This window comes from Lingula anatina, chromosome 2 (assembly GCF_051362555.1).
Source record: "Lingula anatina isolate TDL-2025a chromosome 2, LinAna3.0, whole genome shotgun sequence".
NCBI classification, from domain to species: domain Eukaryota; kingdom Metazoa; phylum Brachiopoda; class Lingulata; order Lingulida; family Lingulidae; genus Lingula; species Lingula anatina.
The window spans coordinates 49,196,288-49,215,325 of NC_141768.1; the positions used below are offsets into that span (position 1 = coordinate 49,196,288).

General features: G+C 37.9%; 1 protein-coding gene across 2 annotated transcripts; it reads left to right on the plus strand.

Moving 5' to 3' along the window:
• The first annotated feature begins 1,344 nt into the window (after positions 1 to 1,344).
• On the plus strand, positions 1,345 to 16,667 carry LOC106181518 (lysosomal proton-coupled steroid conjugate and bile acid symporter SLC46A3). Of its 2 annotated transcripts, XM_013565919.2 has the most exons (7): positions 1,347 to 1,806; positions 5,588 to 6,459; positions 6,672 to 6,914; positions 7,398 to 7,481; positions 14,844 to 15,000; positions 15,659 to 15,726; positions 15,983 to 16,663. In XM_013565919.2, exons 2-7 carry the CDS (start codon positions 5,598 to 5,600, stop codon positions 16,009 to 16,011), a joined length of 1,443 nt encoding a protein of 480 aa, XP_013421373.2. In that variant the 5' UTR covers positions 1,347 to 1,806; positions 5,588 to 5,597; the 3' UTR covers positions 16,012 to 16,663. The 2 variants fall into 2 exon arrangements, 1 of the variants encoding a protein (XP_013421373.2); XR_001240214.2 differs by lacking the exon at positions 14,844 to 15,000 and having other exon boundaries at positions 1,345 to 1,806; positions 15,983 to 16,667.
• The last annotated feature ends 2,371 nt before the right edge of the window (positions 16,668 to 19,038 follow it).

Genomic DNA, 19,038 nt, shown 5'->3' on the forward strand with positions numbered 1-19,038 from the left:
AAATTCAAAAAGATAGAAACTGAAATACTACATTAACCAACTCACCAACACCAGGCACTGTTAGCCTTTCCGCCGTCTCAGTGCTTGAAATTGGCGCGCTTAGGCTTTATATCTATTGAATGGTCACGAGATGTATGACCAGATGTCAAGATGACCATGTATCACGTGATGTAAGACCAGATGTCAAGATGACCATGTATCAAGAAATGGGGAGTACACGAAAAGTACTTAGAACAGTCACGCCAGTCAACACAGAACTATTCAGAAAATATGTCCAATCACACCACACTGGCACATGTTAATCACCAGATACTCATCAACTTATGTTAATTTTACGTATTTTATTATAAATTTAGCTGATAAGTTTTGGAATGTTTGACAAGACATTAAAAATGTATAATGGTGACCAAGGTAATGACTGTACTGACAGTGTTTGTCTTTGTCCCCCAAATTCAAGACATCACATGATATTTGCAGGTGTTATCTGTAACAACCCACTAGTAGATATATCTTGTTACTGACACCAAGCCTTAATTATACACAGAGATCACGTGTTACATAAAATATAGCCTGTGTCTGCTCATTGTAAAATAAGGAAATATATAACGAATATTTTTTCTAGCACAACTTAAACTGTCCTTCAATTCACCCCGGTTTAACAGAGAGTCCCCCATGATAGAGAGTCCGGTTCCCATTCATTTGCACAGGTAAATATCGCCCTAGATTTTGACCCACTTAGGTCAGGCTAACCCTAACCTGTAATTAAATGGAGGGTGGACTCACTGTTACCCTGCAGTTTCGTCACACCGTAGAGAGGAGACGGTTGGTGAAGTGCACTAATATACTTGAGATTGTTATCTCATCTCAAACTAGGAAAGCACTCCGAGAGCGCAGACCTCCGCCAAGGCAGCAATTATTATTATTATTATTGATTGATTATTGATCCGGATCACCACCAAAAACTAATCACTTCTAAGTTAACCCTTTTCTGACCTACCCTAAAAATTTCATCAAAATCGGTCTATAACTTTTAGAGTTATGTTGATGATTGATTTTTGATTATTGATTCTTGATCCGGATCACCACCAAAAACTAATCATCTCTTCCTTGGCCCACTTCTAACCTACCCTGAAAATTTCATCAAAATCGGTCTTTTTGAGTTATGTTGATGACAGACAAACAAACAGACAGACAAACAGGGGTAATAAACGATAAACGCTCCGAGGTACTCATGTTTATGCTTTGCAACGAGAAGTATAAAAACCGATATTGTATATGTCTGGGGGGGGGGGGGGAGTTTTTAATCACTAAAAATGAATATGCATAAAATGCACGAAAAACCTCATTTTCAGAATCTTGATGATCATAATCCCTGCCAGTCTCCTTAACCTAGCTCTCGTTATCTCAGTTCCACATTTTGACCCCGTAGATTTTTTGCACTGCACAGTGACTTGGGTTAATCTCACCTCATTTACAACACGGGACTAAGTTAGTCCTAAGAAATAGTATCATGTGCTCTGTATGTAGTTCTTACACAACAGAATGCGGCTCAGGGTGACGACGTGAAAATATCATCATAGTCAATTCTACTGGTAACAGCGTCCAGCCATCGCCTCTACTTCCGGTCAGACGACAGCGTTTATCTTCCGGGTATCACATGGTCAGTTGACAGGAGAGGTGTTCTGATGGCATATTACTTCTTTTATTGAGGATATCTTATTTACTAGCAATTGCTCGATCCTTGATCCTTGATTAGCTGCAACTTGCAATAGTTCCGCTCTACCAGTTTGGCAAAGGGATATACAGGTAAGATATTCTTCTGAGCTAATAAATAATAAATAATAATAAATAAATAAACAAAAAATTAATTAATTAATAAAGTAAGTAATCAAAAATACCAGAATTTTAAAACAAAATGGTCAAAATGAATCTTGGTGGTATCTTGATTTAAGTATCGCGTTAGTGACGGTCTTGTGACCGCATTGTTATCAGTGGTGGCTACTGGCCTGTTACGTGGAGTAAATATCGTAGATAGGATCCATCATGTAGCACAAACTTTCTGTCTCACCATAGCTTCATGACAGTCCTTATGTATTGGTGGTAGCTGTCATATCTGACTAGTTAAAGTACTGCTCTGCTCACTGCGGTACGTCACATTCTATACAAAATGTCACATACTCCATTGAAACAGTACTAGTAAGAGGAAATTAAAAACATGGAATACACTTTACACTTTTGTGTAGCAAAAAGTTAACTTTCCTGCATAAAAAGTTTATTTCTTTAATTGCCAAGAGTTTAACTTCTAAGAAAAAATACTGTTCGTCACTATAAGGGTAAACCATCCTCCTCCCTTTTCTGAATTACATCAGCGATAAGCGTCGGAAGCAGGCGGCTGAGTTGAACCCTTCCCCCTCAAAAATTTTAATTAATAAATAAAACTTGCATACTATTCTGAATAAAGACATAGTTGACATTACAATAAATATATAAATTAAGCACTTAAAATTACTACTTGTCAAGTAACCCAGTGGCCGGTTATCCTAGAAACCATATCCACTATACATACTATTCAACCGACTTTCCACCATATATATATTTTATCCGTAAACTGTGGTTAAAAATGCTGATTTATTTGCCAAAAGTTTTCTCCTTTTCAGAAATAGTGCCGACGCTATTGCACTGAACGAAAACGGCCCGAGCTTTTACCCCTATACCATAAAAGTTGTTACATTTACGATTTACGGCTTTTATTTCGAAAAATAACATTTTCTAACTTAAGAATAACTGAACGGGTTTTGTTTCTAGTATTGTTAAGTTTGCACCATTACAGAAGTATTTGAAGTTATTTGCATCAAACCTCGACCAAATGCCACCATATAGATATGATTTTTTTAGAGAAATACCAAAGGACATATTTTCCGAAAAATGATATTTGAACGGACATTTTCTGCTTTCTTTCTGTGCTATATATATATATATATATATATATATATATATATATATATATATATTATACAACTCTTTGTCGTTTGAGGCAACTCATTTGAATAAGTATATTATTGCGCAGGCAGCTACATCCATACATAGACTGCTGATTATATTGCACGCAATACTATGTCATTAAGCGTACTTTTACGAGGTAGAAGGATTGATAAATAGACAATACACTTTTAAAGCTATGTTTTGGTTTAACAAAAGATTCATTTGGTTTATGAATTGGCATGTGGACTTTATTTTAGTCGTATGAGAAACTAGTAGAAGTGGCATCCTGAGAATATGCGTTACTGAGAATCTACACTCGCTTCAGTTGGAACTTAAACACCATACTTTCATACCCGTTCACTGGCCACGGTTTGATACACCATGTGACATGGTAGTAGAGTGATTCATCAGGAAGTGTTCTGGTCTTTTCAGTAGGGTAGGGTTAATAATAGATTTCTTTGGAAAATTCTAGAGGAACAAGTGTTTTTTAGACAAAATGGGTCAAACAGTCCATTTCTGGTGAGAAATCTGAGCTATAAATATTATTTAGGTCAGTAAATCCAGTTTTGGAAAGACAAAATATGTGTAACTATATACAGTACATGTATATGATGGTACCTAAGTTGAATAGGGTGAATCTCAAATGTTTGATTAACAGGTGGTTTCTATGGCAGAAATTGATGCTTAACACACATCAGACAACTTTTTTCACAACAATCATTTAGGTTAGAAAAATGACAATTTTCATAATGGCAGACAAAACGACCAAACAAGTCTCATCGCCAACAATTGAAGGCACCATAGATAGGAATATGCCTTTTCTCGTGGATGTAGGATTATAAAATCCATTTCTCTTAGGTTAGCAATTCCATTTCAAATAGTTTGTTTAACTTGTATGCTGATACTTAACTGCCAAGCTTGACGGAAGAGCATCTCAGTCAGTCAAAACCAGGAGTGACAAGACCTCTCACGTTCTGCTGGATGTAATATTTTCCCTCTTTTTGTCGTATAAGAAACTAGTAGAAGTGGTTTACATGTGTTACTGGGAATCCACGCTCCACCAATGCTCGGGTTTTTATGTACCTTTAGTTGTACACACACTGGACAAAAGAAGTGTCACCCCCTAACTCAGAGTAATAAAAGTAGGCAGATCTTGGGTACTTATAATGCCTGGTCTACTTATAATGTGACTAATGAGTATAAAACCGCTATACCATGGAATTGTATTGTTGGTCTTGTACATGTACAGCAAATGTTATTCCTGTCTTCCTCCAATATGGCAAGATACAGTCAATTATCTAACGGTTATAGGTGCAAGTTATTAACCTGAAGAGGCGGAATATAAGCAATGTCAGAATATCGATACAATTGAATTGTTCAGTCAGAACCGTGCAGAGGGTCTGATCTCGGTATAGAAACGCTGGATCAAGAGACAAATTGCCTCTGATGGGTCGTCCAAGAAAAAATACTGGCCGTGAAGACCGACGACTGATTTTGATGTCCAGGTTGTCAAAGTTCGACACTGCTTGTCAGTTGACAACACAGTGGAACAATTTCACACATAAGAATGTGTCTGTGAAAATTGCTAGGCGTCGGTTACATGCTCAGAGAGTGTACAACAGGGTAACAAGACTGAAACCTCTTATATCGTTACAAAACAGGCAACGTAGAGTAAACTAGGGTCAACAGGATCTGGAACTGGACAGTTCATGACAATTGGTCCTATATATTTTTTTCTGATGAGTGTCGCTTTGTTCTGACCTCTGATGACAGACGGGTACTATGCTGGCAAACTGCTGGTAAAGCATTTGAACCACATGCACTTAATTTTCGAACCCGGAGCAGCATATTCGTCATGGTGTGGGGCTGCATCAGCATCCATGGCTTGGGCGAATTGATAGTGGTTGATGGAAACATGAATCACTAGAAATATATCGATGTTTTGGAGTCAGGCTTGCTACCATCTATTACTAACATGTTTGGTGACAGGAATTATCCATTTGTTCACCAGGATGACAATGCTCCTTGTCACAGGCCCAGAGCAGTTGATGATTGGTTTGACCAACAAGACATTCGCAGGGTGATGTGGCCTGCCCAGAGTCCGGATGCAAACATAATAGAAAATGTGTGGAATGATATGTCAAAACTTTTTACAAATGCCCGTCTAACCAGCAGAGAAACTCTGTTATATTCAGTGTTTCATGCTTGGGACAGCATTAGCCCTGAACGCATCAGACAATTATATGAAACCTTGCTTCGTAGACTGGCACCTATTATTAGGTCACGTGGCTATGCCACTAAGTGCTAATTTTGGACTTGAAACTGCATATTTTGGTAGAATGTATATTTTGTTCTCATTTTGTGATTTTTTGTGAAATTTGATGTTAATAAAATGATACCAGGAGCATATCATTCCGCAGTCATTTATCTCCCCCATAGTATTGGCTCAGTAGGGGTGACACTTCTTTTGTCCAGTGTGTGTAGATACATTTTAACTAATTTGTCTGAATTTATATGCTAATCACATTCAAACTAAAACTACAATCAATGGTTCACTACAACCTGTTATAAAACATTTTTGAGATTCCCCCTACCCTATTTTCAGTGAAGCAGCGATGTCTTTACGACAATGGTGGGATGAGCACAAACACGAGCCTCGTCTGATCGTCTCCGTGGAACCTGCCATCTTCTTCTTCATGCTGTCGTTGTTCATCACCCTGCCCAGTGTCCAGGCACTCTTCATACAGAAGGTGTGTCTCAGAGAGTTTCACTCCGAGATGGTCTGTCATAACCTGACCAACAACCCAGAGAAGATGGACTACGTCCAGAGCAAGGTGTCCAGGTGGGTATTGCTGAACACCTGTTCTGAGACGTTCCCATCTATGATTACAGCTGTCTTCATGGGGTCTTGGGGGGACAACGTCAACCGGAAGATACCGATCGTCGTACCAGCCGTGGGGGGTCTGCTGATGATGGGAAACCTGGTCTTGAACTCGTTCTACATGAACTGGCACCCGGCCTTTATTCTGATCAGTAACTTCGTGTACGGCGTTCTAGGGGGTTTCGCCTCGTTCTTAATGGCGGTGTTCAGCTATGTGTCTGTGATCTCAGGTGGTGAAAAGGAACGCTTAATACGCATCAGTATTTGTGAGGGGTTGATGCAGCTGAGCGGCGCTGTGGGGTTTGCTCTCTCTGGACTCCTTGTCAAATACACGGGGTTTACCTACACCTTTGTCTTCACAATGGCCTCGATGGGCGTGGCGCTTTTGTATTCTTTTCTATGGATAAAGAACCCACCGCCAGTAGGTGGCAGAGGTGTAGGTACAGAAGAACCCAGATCTCTGTGTGCTAGGCTGTTTGACTGCAAACATTTTGTCGCCGCCGTGAAGTGTTACTTCGTGAGGCGGGAAGGGTACAAACGACTGGTCCTCTGGCTGTCCCTGGTCGCCTTCATGATAGGAATGATCACCATAGGCGGTAAGACAACATACAATTCATGGATTTAGACTTATGAAATAATAAAAAGAGATTTCAACAAAATATAAATTAATTTTTTATTCACATTATGCTGATAACCAGCATACAGGGCTCAGTTTTTCATTATATCTCAGATTTGAATGAAATTAAAATATTTAGATAAAAATGAATGAAACGCACATTTTAATATCAAATTATTTGCGTCTGTTCAGGTGGAGCGGACGTCTGTCTTCTGTACCTAAACTACACAATCCCTGGCTGGAACCTGGTCCTGTACGGTGTCTACAATGCTCTCAGGATGATTCTGATGACGATCTTCTTACTCTTCATCCTGCCAGTGATTAAAAGGTTCTTCCCCATTCAAGACACAACAGTGGGTATAATAGGACTTGTCAGTAACACAGCTGGGCAACTGTTACTGGCTTTCTGCAAAACAATATGGATGGTTATGTTGGGTGAGTGTTGACTGAATGCACAGCCATTTACTACAAACATCAATACCGGGGTTTGCTGAATGCGATCTCCTCTCTCCCTCTGTTTCTGGTGGATGACATCTTTTAAATCACTTTGTCACACCTGTCGCAATATACCACCCGACAAAATTCGTTAACAGACTTTTGTTACACTTAACACAATGCCCTTAACAGTCTATATTGTCACATCTGACACAATATCTAAAGCAGTCATTTGTCTCACCTATTCATATCACAATATTCTCAGCAGCATTTTGTCTCACCAGACCCAATCTTCTCTGGAATCTTATGTCTCACCTAACACAATATTCTCAGCAGCATTTTGTCTCACCAGACCCAATCTTCTCAGGAATCTTTTGTCACACCTAACACAATCTTCTCAGCAATCTTTTTTAAACAAAAACATTCAACTAAAACTGTTACTACACCACAGATTTAACGACATCTTTATTTCCTTACTTCCAGTCCCTGTTGTTAACATGCTGGCAGGCGCGGGGTCTACTGCTTTGAGGGCCATCATTGCTAAAATGGTCAGCGTGAACGAACAAGGTACCTAATTAATTATAAGTAACATTTAAACAGGCATAAGTGTTAGTCTCTGTTTAAATTTTGTTTTTGTTTAACCAGGATACGTACAACTAAATTATGTTTCATGGAGTTTATCACTTTTGGCCAGTTTTGGGTAAAGAATTGAATAAAAAACACATAGTCAGGCGGTTAAGTCCAAATTATATCCAGAATTGTGCAAAAGTTGATAAAAGCATGAAACTTTCCACGATGAATGACCCTTAGGTGTTTGTCAATTTTGGATCGGGGGGCAACTCCAAAATTAACAAGTACCCGGATGAGACGCTTTCTTAAATATGCTGACTCAGCATTTTATGTACATACAGATTTCATCAAAACGAGCACTAACAGTACTAATTATGATATCATAAATAGATTTAAAAGGCGTACGCTCGCTGTGCACATCTATGAGGGCAATGATGACGTCACGATGACGTCACTGGGTGATATTGCACAATTTAGAATGACAAATATCCACTTTCTCCTACAGGAACAATAGTCGAACTCTGTAATGTTTTTTCCGTAATTTTTTATTACGGAAGTGCATCCTTTAGGGTTAGAAAGGTAAAATTAGCTTGATTGCAACTTCCGAGACATTGAGCATTTTCAATATGGCCGTCAATTTTTGAGAAAAAACAGAAAAACAACCAGAAGTCGACGGATGTACTTTATTTGTGGCTGTTGTAGGGCACAAGAGTACATCCTAGCACGTCGTTGTTACTGATAAAAAACAAAATGGCCGCCAAAACATAGGGTAGAGGCAGAGGGTAAAGTAAATCAGCAAAATCAGCATATTTCTAGTATCATCAGTCTAATTAACGGCATCTTCTTCTTTGATTTTTCCGTTCATCGTGATTTTTCGTTAGCTTTTATCCTACACTACCATTATCTGCTTGTTTAATATTCAACTTATGTGTGGTGAGGGCGTAAGCCCTCCAAGTAGTCAGGTTACCAATCTAATTGGTCCCATAGTTGAACAACACTATGTTGTTTTCTGTAATTGTTTGAAAACGAAATGCCCCTTTTTTGGTCAGAAAAGTCAACTTAGCTTGGCTTTACTAACTTCTGGGACATTGGCACTTTTCATAACCCAAAATGGCTGCCAATTTTTACGCAAAATTAGATAAGTATTCATAGCAATTTACATCAAACTATATACAGTGCGTAAAGATTCTTCATTTTAAAGTCTATTTGCATGTTAACAAATACAGAGATGGTGTTTATAAGGATTTTCTTTCACATAATCTGCAAGTCATTTTAATAGAAATAGCAAAATAGCCACCAAAACGGCACGGAAAAGGCAGGTAAAAAGATGGTAAATTATGTTTTTCAGCTGAAAAAGATTTTAAACGAATGAAATCTGCATAAACATTGTATGTCAGTAAAATAATACGCCTGTGGTCAATGCAGGCAACATAATAAAACAGATTGGTTAACTAGATGTTACAAAGAGGAAAGGAAATATGTTCGTCAAATTTCTTCTTCCGTTAACCAGCCAGTCATCTCTGATATGTCAGCAGCAGCCCCTTAATGTTTGAAAAATACTGACCAATGCTAGGCATTTTCAACTTAAATTAGATTTTTTAGCAAGCTTGCCATTAAATTATGAAAGCTAAAACCTATCAGACCTTCAAGCAGCACCTGACAGCGCTGACAGAGGAGAAGGTAATTTTCATATTCAATCAAGTACGGATTTCGTTTGCGGGAGATCGTCGGCGGTAGGTGATTCGCCATCGGAGCAAGATGCGAAGCCAATTTACGAATCTTCAGAGGGAGATCGTTTGCAATCCAAGCGAGGCGAGACGGCAATTTTCATATTGGTTCAAGGGATTTTGTTCGCGGAAGATTGGCAGCGGTCGGACCCAGACGCCAAGGCAATTTTCATACCTTTAGCAGGAGGTTGTTTTCGATCCGAGGGAGACGAGAAAGCAATTTTCATATCCGTGCAAAGGACTTCGTCAGCGGCAGATCGTCAGCGGGCGATGGCTTCGTTTCCTTCTACCTTTGGTGGGTTAAGGGGGCATAACAATAGCAAAGGTGTTTAAAACTATTGTAATTCACAAATTTGAAGTTGTGCTTCTTTATTCTGACCACATGGGTGCTAAAAATCCTAGGAATATGTCCCGACATCGTGTCTATCTCCAAGAAAAGCCACACGGAAGGCGTGCTGCAATTGCACTGAGACTGAACGGACTCGGTATGATCACTTTCACCCGACAAAACGAATTTTCCCTACATATCCTTTAGTCTGGGTCCCAATCCAACATACGGGCTTCTACCTCTGGTCTACGGCCAAAAAATTGATGTCAAGTTGTAAAAATGCCTAAAAAGACAGCAAAGAGCAAGAGGGAAGAGGGGGATCGGGGACAAGCAAAGTATGATTGGGCTCACCATCTTTGAACACTGCTGCGGATATAATAACCTTCTCAAACATGCTCCTGTTTTTATACCTCCCCCAAAACATCTCAACACGTAAGATTCCCTTCCAAAGGACGAGCAACAACCAAGGCTGCCCTACGTCTACTTGCGTTGCCCTTGCGTTGCCTGTACTCCTTGTACGCATAACGTACGTAGTGCACGATGCGGGACACGTGCTAAAGCCCGTCGGGCGCAGAGATACTTCTGACGTGCGGAGGCTGAGCTTCTCAGGTACTGTCCCCGCACTTTCTTCTTGCGCACTAATTACAATCACCAGTTACTTGATTTCTTCCCTGCGATCTAGCTACGGCCCAGCCAAAAAACCGTACGTCCTGAAAATCGTGCGTGGAGTTGGGACCCAGGCTTAAGCTCATATAAAGCCTAGGTCCCAACCGAAAGTACGGGCTGCTACGTGTGGTCTACGGCCAAAAAATGGGCAAAACATGGGAGTTCGTGCGTGAGGAGCACGTCCATCTTGCGACTTTTGGAGGACGCAAACAGCACGTAGAAACTTTTCGACATAATCAACAGCCGCTACGTGCGATCTAGCTACGTCCTAGCAGGACGCAAGGAACCTAAATACCGTGCGTCCAAATCGTAGTTGGGACCTAGTCTTTAGCGACAAGACACGGCACAAGCATGTACTGTAGAGGTAATTGCCGTTGCCCGTAGCCAATTACGATGTCATAAAAATCCCACGGAAAACGTGTACGAGTTCATTGTACGGCGTCCGTAGCAAATGTCATTTAGACTTTGGCGATCCAAACGAGATGAAGAGGCAATTTTCATATCGTCAGCGGAATATCGGTAGCGATCCGAGCGAGACGAGAAGGTAATTTTCATATTTGTTTTAGGGACTTCGTCAGCAGAAGATCGTCAGCGGGAGATAGTTATTGATCCGAGCAAAAAGAGAAGGCAATTTGAATATTTGTTCAAGGGCCTCATTAGTGGAAGATCGTCAGCGGGAGACCCGGTGGTTAGGATGCGTTCATTCGCAACTGAGTGAAATATGCTAATGTCTAGCCCTGCAAGAGCAAAATTTATTCACATGGTTGAGATGGTAACAACTGACTACTGAATGCTTATTTTGCATTAAAACGTGCTCTAGCAGTTCAGACTCCCACCAAAAAGAAATTGCCAAAATAACTCCGTAATTGATTTTTAAAATATTTTTTATACTATTTTTTAAATATTTTTATTTATACCCCCTCCTTTGAAAATTATTCTTTCTTTTTTTTTCATTTCATTCCTTTTATTTTTGAGTGTCAAACAAGCTGATAATGATAGGTAAGGATCATGGCTAATTAAAAATCCAAATGAACAGAAAAATCGAAGGCATAAAAAGTTTTAATTAGACTAATTATACAAGTTATAGACTGATTATACTGCTATACTTCATCCTCTGCTGTATGCGTTGGTGGCCATTTTTTTTTTCAATAACAGAAACATGCTACCCAGACAGCCTCAGTAATCTGGCCCACGTCTGGCCCAGATCTGGCAACGTCTGGCAATATCTGGGCCAGATTTTGCCAGACACTTGCCAGATCTGGGCCAAGTCTGGCAAAGTCTGGCATTTATGCCACATTTTGCCAGACACTTGCCAGATCTGGGCCAAGTCTGGCAAAGTCTGGCATTTATGCCACATTTTGCCAGATGCTGCCCAGACTTGGGCCAGATATGGTACTTTCATTTTCAATTTTTATTTTCTATTTATTTATTTTTTATTCGACCAGTGAGCTGAATGCATTGAACTGACGTCATTTGATAAATTTTGATTTAATTTATCTCTCTCTCTTTTCTTCAAAGTCCCCTCATAAGTGTGCTATTTGTTTAATTTGACTTGACATTTGAATGAATTCACTGTTCTAAAACTTTTTTGAACTACTCGTTCCGCTGTTGTAAGATTCCGCTTTTTATGCTAAGCCGATCAAAGACCCGGATGTAGCGTTTCTTAGAGTTATGGATATGAAAAAAGCACAAGCGTGTCAAACTGATACAATTCGTTGAGTGATTTGATTCGTGATGCGATTTATTTCGAAGGCATCAACACTGGCGACGAGGATTAACACTAGTGCAAAACTGTGAGCCAACTTTCTTTGAAAAAATGGAGGAAAAATGTGAAATTACGGAATTCGAACCGTACAGAAGTCCGGAGACATTAGGCCTTTAGGGTCACGCTCGACGCGATGGCTAAAAAAGTTTTAACCTCTTCGCTGACGGAAAAGATTGATCTTTTCAAAACCAACGGACGGCATGAATAATGAACAAAGATAGAAAATTAAAAATACATGACAGAGGAGACGCGCGCTTATGTTGTATTCAGCAGGGACAGGTGTACAAGATATTTTCAGGACTCTCCCAAACACAGGTTAGAAACATGAATATACATAAGACAGTTAACGCTTTGAATGAAATTGGAACACCAGAAACTGTGAGTATGATGGAACCGAAGTCATTTGACAAACCAAGCCAGTCTAAACATTATGAGTTTAGACATGAAAAACGAAGTAGAAACTCCCTGACTGAGAAAACATGGAACGTTGGATCACTTTGCAAAAGTCTGCAAAACTGAAACTATTATTCATGTAAATGACAGCTTTGAACATGATAATCCAGGAGTGCATATACATTTGGTGTGGGGACCAATGCAATATACACAGAAGACATGGAGGAAATAGAGGCGGTGTTAATCTCAGTGTATTACCAGATTCAGGTGCATATTGTAATATCATTGATGAAAATACATGGAGAATGCTGAAATCCAAGAAAAATAAATGTGGCTCTTGTGGAGGACTAGAAAACAAACAGTATTATTCATACACGTCTGAGAAACCTTTAAAAGTGAAGGGAACATTTGAATGTGACGTAAAGGAAGAGACCAGTAGTAGTGAAAGGACATGGGATTTGATATGAGTTGATAAGTTTTGAGAATTTTCAGTGTGGTTTAAGGAATAAAAGTTGGAGTTCATATGCTATTCTGCAAATGTTTGAAAGGACATTTTAAAGACTGAACTGTCAATAAACATGTTTTGAAAGGAACGTTTCTGTCCAAGAAAGGAAGGGATGTTGTGTTTTGACTTGACATTTGAATGAACTGTTGTTAACTTGGTAGAGTTACTTGTTCCATATTGTTGATTCCATTAATAATTATAAGCTTGTCAAGGAGCCGGATGTATCATTTCTTAGTGTTATGGATTTGAAAAAAAGCGCAAACATTGCAAACTGGTTCAATTCATTGAGTGATTTGATTCATGATGTGATTTAATTCAAAAGCATTGATACTGGGGTTTGTTTTTGTGCACATGTAATTCTCTTTTAATTGTACATCTATATCTGTGCTGGAGTATACATATTTTTTTTTTCAGAATTTACATGTATGTACAGTACTGTAGCCAGCATGCAAATTGAATTGAAACAGTTACTGCATGGTTATTTATAATTTTGTTATAACTCACCATCATCTAAAAAAACAATGTTTTTTCATTCATTATTCAAGATTTATTCATTACAAAACTATATTCATTAGTGATTATTATTATTAATGATATGTTTGAATTAGTTTAAAAATGACAATGTGTGCAAAAATATTTCCCCCTCAAACCCCTCCCCCATGTACATGCATAATTAATTACAATTTTTTGTAATTTGTGTTAATTCAGATTCGATGAGCAGCTTTGTGTTGAAAAAAAATTATTGTTATAACTGTTTTCTTTACATGTATGTAAGTGACATTTCCTCCTGTTAAGTGTCTGTATATTTACCTTTTTGCAGTGTAGTTTTTTTTTTTTTCAAATATACATTGTTTTGTACAAAAAGACAAGGAGTGACCCTTAATTTGTTACATGTTAGTTGCCAGCAAGGTTATATAATGTGTAATAATTTTGTTTAGGGTTTTAGCACAGAATAAATTCTTGAATCTTGTATGTCTTTTTTATAGTAATCTTATTGAATAATTAAAAATAATTAAAAAAAAGAAAAAAAAAACATTCTGGGCCATATGTGGTCCATGTCTGGCCCTAATCTGGCCCATTTGAATATGATCTGGCCCACATCTGGCCCACATCTGGCATGCCATACATTTGCCAGATATTGCCAGATCTGGGCCGACATCTGGCCATATGAGCAAATGTGGACTGGGCCAGATGTGGCAATGTCTGGGCCAGATCTGGCCCAAACATTGCCACATCTGGCCCACATGTGGCAAGCCATACGTGGGCCATACCTTTTGCCAGACATTGCCAGACGTTGCCAGATCTGGGCCAGACGTGGGCCAGATCACTGAGGCTGTCTGGGTAGTATGCAGTCATTTATCCTACTGTGTTCTTATGATGGGAAATGTGTTCATAATAGCCACAAATAAATTATATCTGTCAACTCTTGGTTGTTTTTCTATTTTCTCTAAAAATTGACGGCCATATTGAAAATGCTCAAAGTCTCGGAAGTAGAAACCAAGTCAACTCAACCTTTCTAGCCCTCAAGGATGCATTTCTGTAATGAATGTTTACAGGAAATATCATTGCAGGGTTCGACTATTTGGCATATGCGAGTGAGTCGATATTTGTCATTTTGTATTGTGCAATATCACCCAGTGACGTCATCATGACGTCATCATTGCTGTAATAGATGTTAGCAGTTAGTGTACGTTTCTCAAATTTATTCATGTTCATAATTAACGCCGGTAGTGCTCGTTTACGTGAATTCTGGATGTACATAAAATGCTGAGTCAGCATATTTTAAGAAAGCTGCTCATCCGGGTACTTGTGAATTTTGGAGTTGCCCCCCGATCCAAAATTGACAAACACCCAATGGTCATTCATCGTGGAAAGTTTCATGCTTTTATCAACTTTTGCACAATTTTTTGGCTTAGCCGCCTAACTAACACATTGTTTGAGATTCTTTCAGTAGGAAATTATTGTTTTCACACAGGTAAGGTGTTTGCATTTGTGGGTGTTGCGCAGTCTTTGAGTATGTTAATAGCCAGCCTCATATTCAACAACTTGTACCCAGCGACGTTACACTTCTTCCCTGGTCTAACATTCCTGGTCTGTGCCTTTCTACTGATGGTTGCCGTAGGACTTACCATGTGAGCTGTCTATGATACTTTGAATTGTTGGATTAATATGTGTTCTTGTAAAAGAACTCTGTAATATTTAAAATCACTGTTTACGACCAGGAAAAAGTTTCTTGCACAGTAAATACATTGTCTAATATGTAACTAAAAAGCCCCAAAAAAGCACATACCTGTGCCAAAGCAGCTTTAATTTCATTGTTATCAATGATTTATTGAGTAGATAACAAATTATCTTCTTCAACCAATCAGTTAATAAGTAGTCAATTGGAACTAGAACAGCACTCAGACAATCAAACATTAATCAATTATTGTTATCAATGATTTATTCAGTAGATAATATGCTAAATTATCTTTTTCAACCAGTCAGTTAATAAATAATCAATTGGAACTAGAACAGCACTCAGACAATCAACCATTAATCAATTAATGGATTATCACAAAAAATTCTTATCATTTCTTTTTTTGTTCCCCTACCAATAGATTTTGAAATTTCATCAAAATCCGTCCAGTTTTCTCCACAGTTTTGCTTAAAATGGAACCAAAAGCAAAATGTTATTGGCAGAAGTAATAATAGTAAGTAGAAACATGATGTCCCTTAAAATTAGTCCAGGCTACATACTAACCCTCCAACATCAGTGTTTCAAGTGTCAGTTTTACCTCCAACTTTCAGTATAATCCGTGTTTACCTCCCAAAGGAAGGAATACAGATGTCCCAATATGCTTCACAGGAAAAATCCCGTAAGTGTCACATTTAAAGAAAGAATTTCAATTTTAGTAGGGTTTTCCACTGCTGTAGTTGATATTTTTATTTTGCTGAGAGAAACTGCATTTTCTCAAATACAGTGCATTCAATTTCAAAATGTAAATATACAAGTTATGAAATACACAATTTCAAACAGTGGATGTGAAACTAGCCATTTGCCACAATGATTACACTAATCCGTATTTTAATGTATATTAAAATACACTAAAAGGGGCAATTATTTTATTTCAGCACTCCTAGTGAATGAAGACATGAGTTAGTCCAAGCTGAGTATACAAATAACATCACATTTCTGCATGTTGCACATTTGTTACACTTAAATCAAAGTATCCAGATCCATTTTATAAAGCACAGGGTAAAACTATGTTCCTTGTGTCAGAACTAGATCACGGACACTACTTTGGCATGTTGGAGACTGGGAGTTCCTACATTATATTATTATGAAGACCAGCGTAAGGACTTCCCAAGTTGGACGTTTTATATTTAATATCAAAGATATTGAAATTAAAGCAGTCTTAGAAGGCTACAGCAGAATAAATTTTACCTCCACATTCAAGAACTGCCATTGTTTTTGTGAAATGAAAACCAACATTCAAATTGTTGTCCAACATTTTTTTTATTAATTTGCAAATCTTCAATTAACCTCCCATTATATTTTGCAAATCAATAATTTTGCAGCATGGAATATTTCATTTTCATATCCCATGGAGCTTTCTGTTACTTCAGGCCAACACCTTTTGCAAATCAACTTCATGGCATCTTGTGCTTTCCACCAAATGGGATACAGACTTCACGAACCCAAGAGCACAGGAGGGAATTCGCTGGCACAAGATCTACAATACAGTGCATTTAGATGTGTTAAAACAATTCGTTCATATAAAAAACTCCATACCAACAATTTTCAGATCATTCTTCCCCCCCCCCCCTTGTCAGAATAAAAGATCGCCACCTCCGTCTCAATCACTAGCAACACCTTCCATGTTTTAAAAACCTTTTTTATGTACAGACACAGATGTGTCTGTACATATAGCCATCATCTGCGTCTGTCGTCGCCGTCGCTGTCGTCGCCGTCGTCGCCGTCGTCGCCGTTGCCGTCGCCGTGCACTTTTACCGATAACACGATAAGTGGAAAACCATTTCGCCTTTTGATTTGAAACTTGCAGAACTGATGAATATTCATAATACGCAGGTCAAGTTCGAAAATCAGCATGATCGGGTCACTCTTAGGGAATTTATGCTGTTTTTTCACTTTTTTCAGCATATTTACAGCACCGATAACACAGTAAGTGGAAAACCATTTTACCTTTTGGCTTGAAACTTACAGAACTGATGAAAATTCTTAATACGCAGGTCAAGTTCGAAAATCAGCATGATTGGGCCATTTTTAGTGAATTTAGGCTATTTTTTCACTATTTTCAATATCAATGCAACACTGATAACACAATATAAGAAAAACCGATTGGCCAATTGTAATTATACTCACAGGAGTGGTCAATCTTACTAAAACGCAGGATGGGTTCGAAAATCAGCATAATCGGGCCATTATTTTAGAAGTTATACTGTTTTTTCATATGTCTTCAGATTCAATTATTAGGCATGTTAACAGTCTCATTATTTAACTAATAAGATGCCTAAAAGTGTTTGTTTGATATTTCCTGCATCTTTACAACATTGTTAGTTGATTATGTAAAAAACATGGTAAACTTGTTATCATGTATTGTGTAATAAAGTGTCAAAAATGGAAATAAACTCATATCATTGCAGTTTGTCAGATGCATTCATCCACTATGTTCAGAATCTCAGAATGGAGGAAGTTGGGCATTTAACACTGTTCTATTGCTAGTTTTCCCATCTCATCAATTTTCTTAGTTGGTCATATAAAAATGACAGTAAAATATTTATTTTGTTTTATGTTAAAAAAGTGTTAAAAATGGAAATAAACCCATTTCAGAACAGTGCTGTCTTGTTTACATTTTGGCATTTTCAATATGTGACTTTGAAGTTCCATGGGCCTGAAGACTTTTGCTAGTTATATTTTCTGAATAACCATGATACTAATATTTTATAATTAAAAATTGATGGTCATTATGCTGTAAAACATTATGTAATATTGCATCAAAATTTGAAGAAACCCCTATTTTGGGCACTGCTTCCATGATGCCCATTTAAGGAAAATCATGTCACTTACTGTTCTCAAACTTACAGGAAAGAAACCTGGGACTAAAATACAGCTTCAGTAGGCAATGCAGTCTGTTTGGTATTTTTTTTTTCTTTTTTTTTTTTTTTTGGCAGTTAAACAGTTTTTTGTGAAAATTTAATTTTTCACTTATTGGCATTTTCAAGGTGTGACTTTAAATTTCCATGATCCTGACGACCTTTGCTTGTCACATTTCCTGAATATCCGTGATACTAATATTTTATAATTAAAAATTGATGGTCATTATGCTGTTAAACATTATGTAATGTTGCATCAAAATTTGAAGAAACCCCTATTTTGGGCACTGCTCCCATGATGACCATTTAACAAAAATCATGTCACTTACTGTTCTCAAACTTACATGAAAGAAACATGGGTCTAAAATACAGCTTCAGTAGGCAATGCAGTCTGTTTGGTAAATTTTTCTGGCAATTAAACAGTTTTTTGTGAAAATTTAATTTTTCACATATTGACATTTCCAAGGTGCGACTTAGAACCTCCACGGGCTTGAAGACCCGTGCTAGTCACATTTTGTGAAAATCCATGACACTTATATTTTATTATTAAAAATCGATGGTCATTATGCTGTTAAGCATTATGTAATGTTGCATCAAAATAGAAGAAAACACAATTTTTGGTGCTGCTGCCTTGATGACCATTATGGAAAAACCGTGTTACTTATGATTGTCAAACTTTCAAAAAAGAAACACAGGACTAAAATGCAGCCTGAGTTAGAAAAGCAGTCTAATTGGCTTCTTTTTCTGGAAGTTATACATTTTAGTGTTATATTCATTATCTTTTTTGGCATATTCATTGTGGGACTCTGAGCTCCCATGGACATGAAGCCAAATGGTAATCATATTTTCTACATGTCCATCCTATTTATAGTCAATAAACAAAAATTGGTGATAATTATTCTCTAATTTATTATGTAATGTTACATCAAAATTGACAACAATCTTTTCGCACTGCTACTGCAAACATTATGAAAAGAAAACTGTGCTACTTATTATAATTTTAAACTTACAAGTATGATTTTTAGGATTGGCCTTCAGCTCATGAGAAAACCAGCTCTATTGGATTATCATGT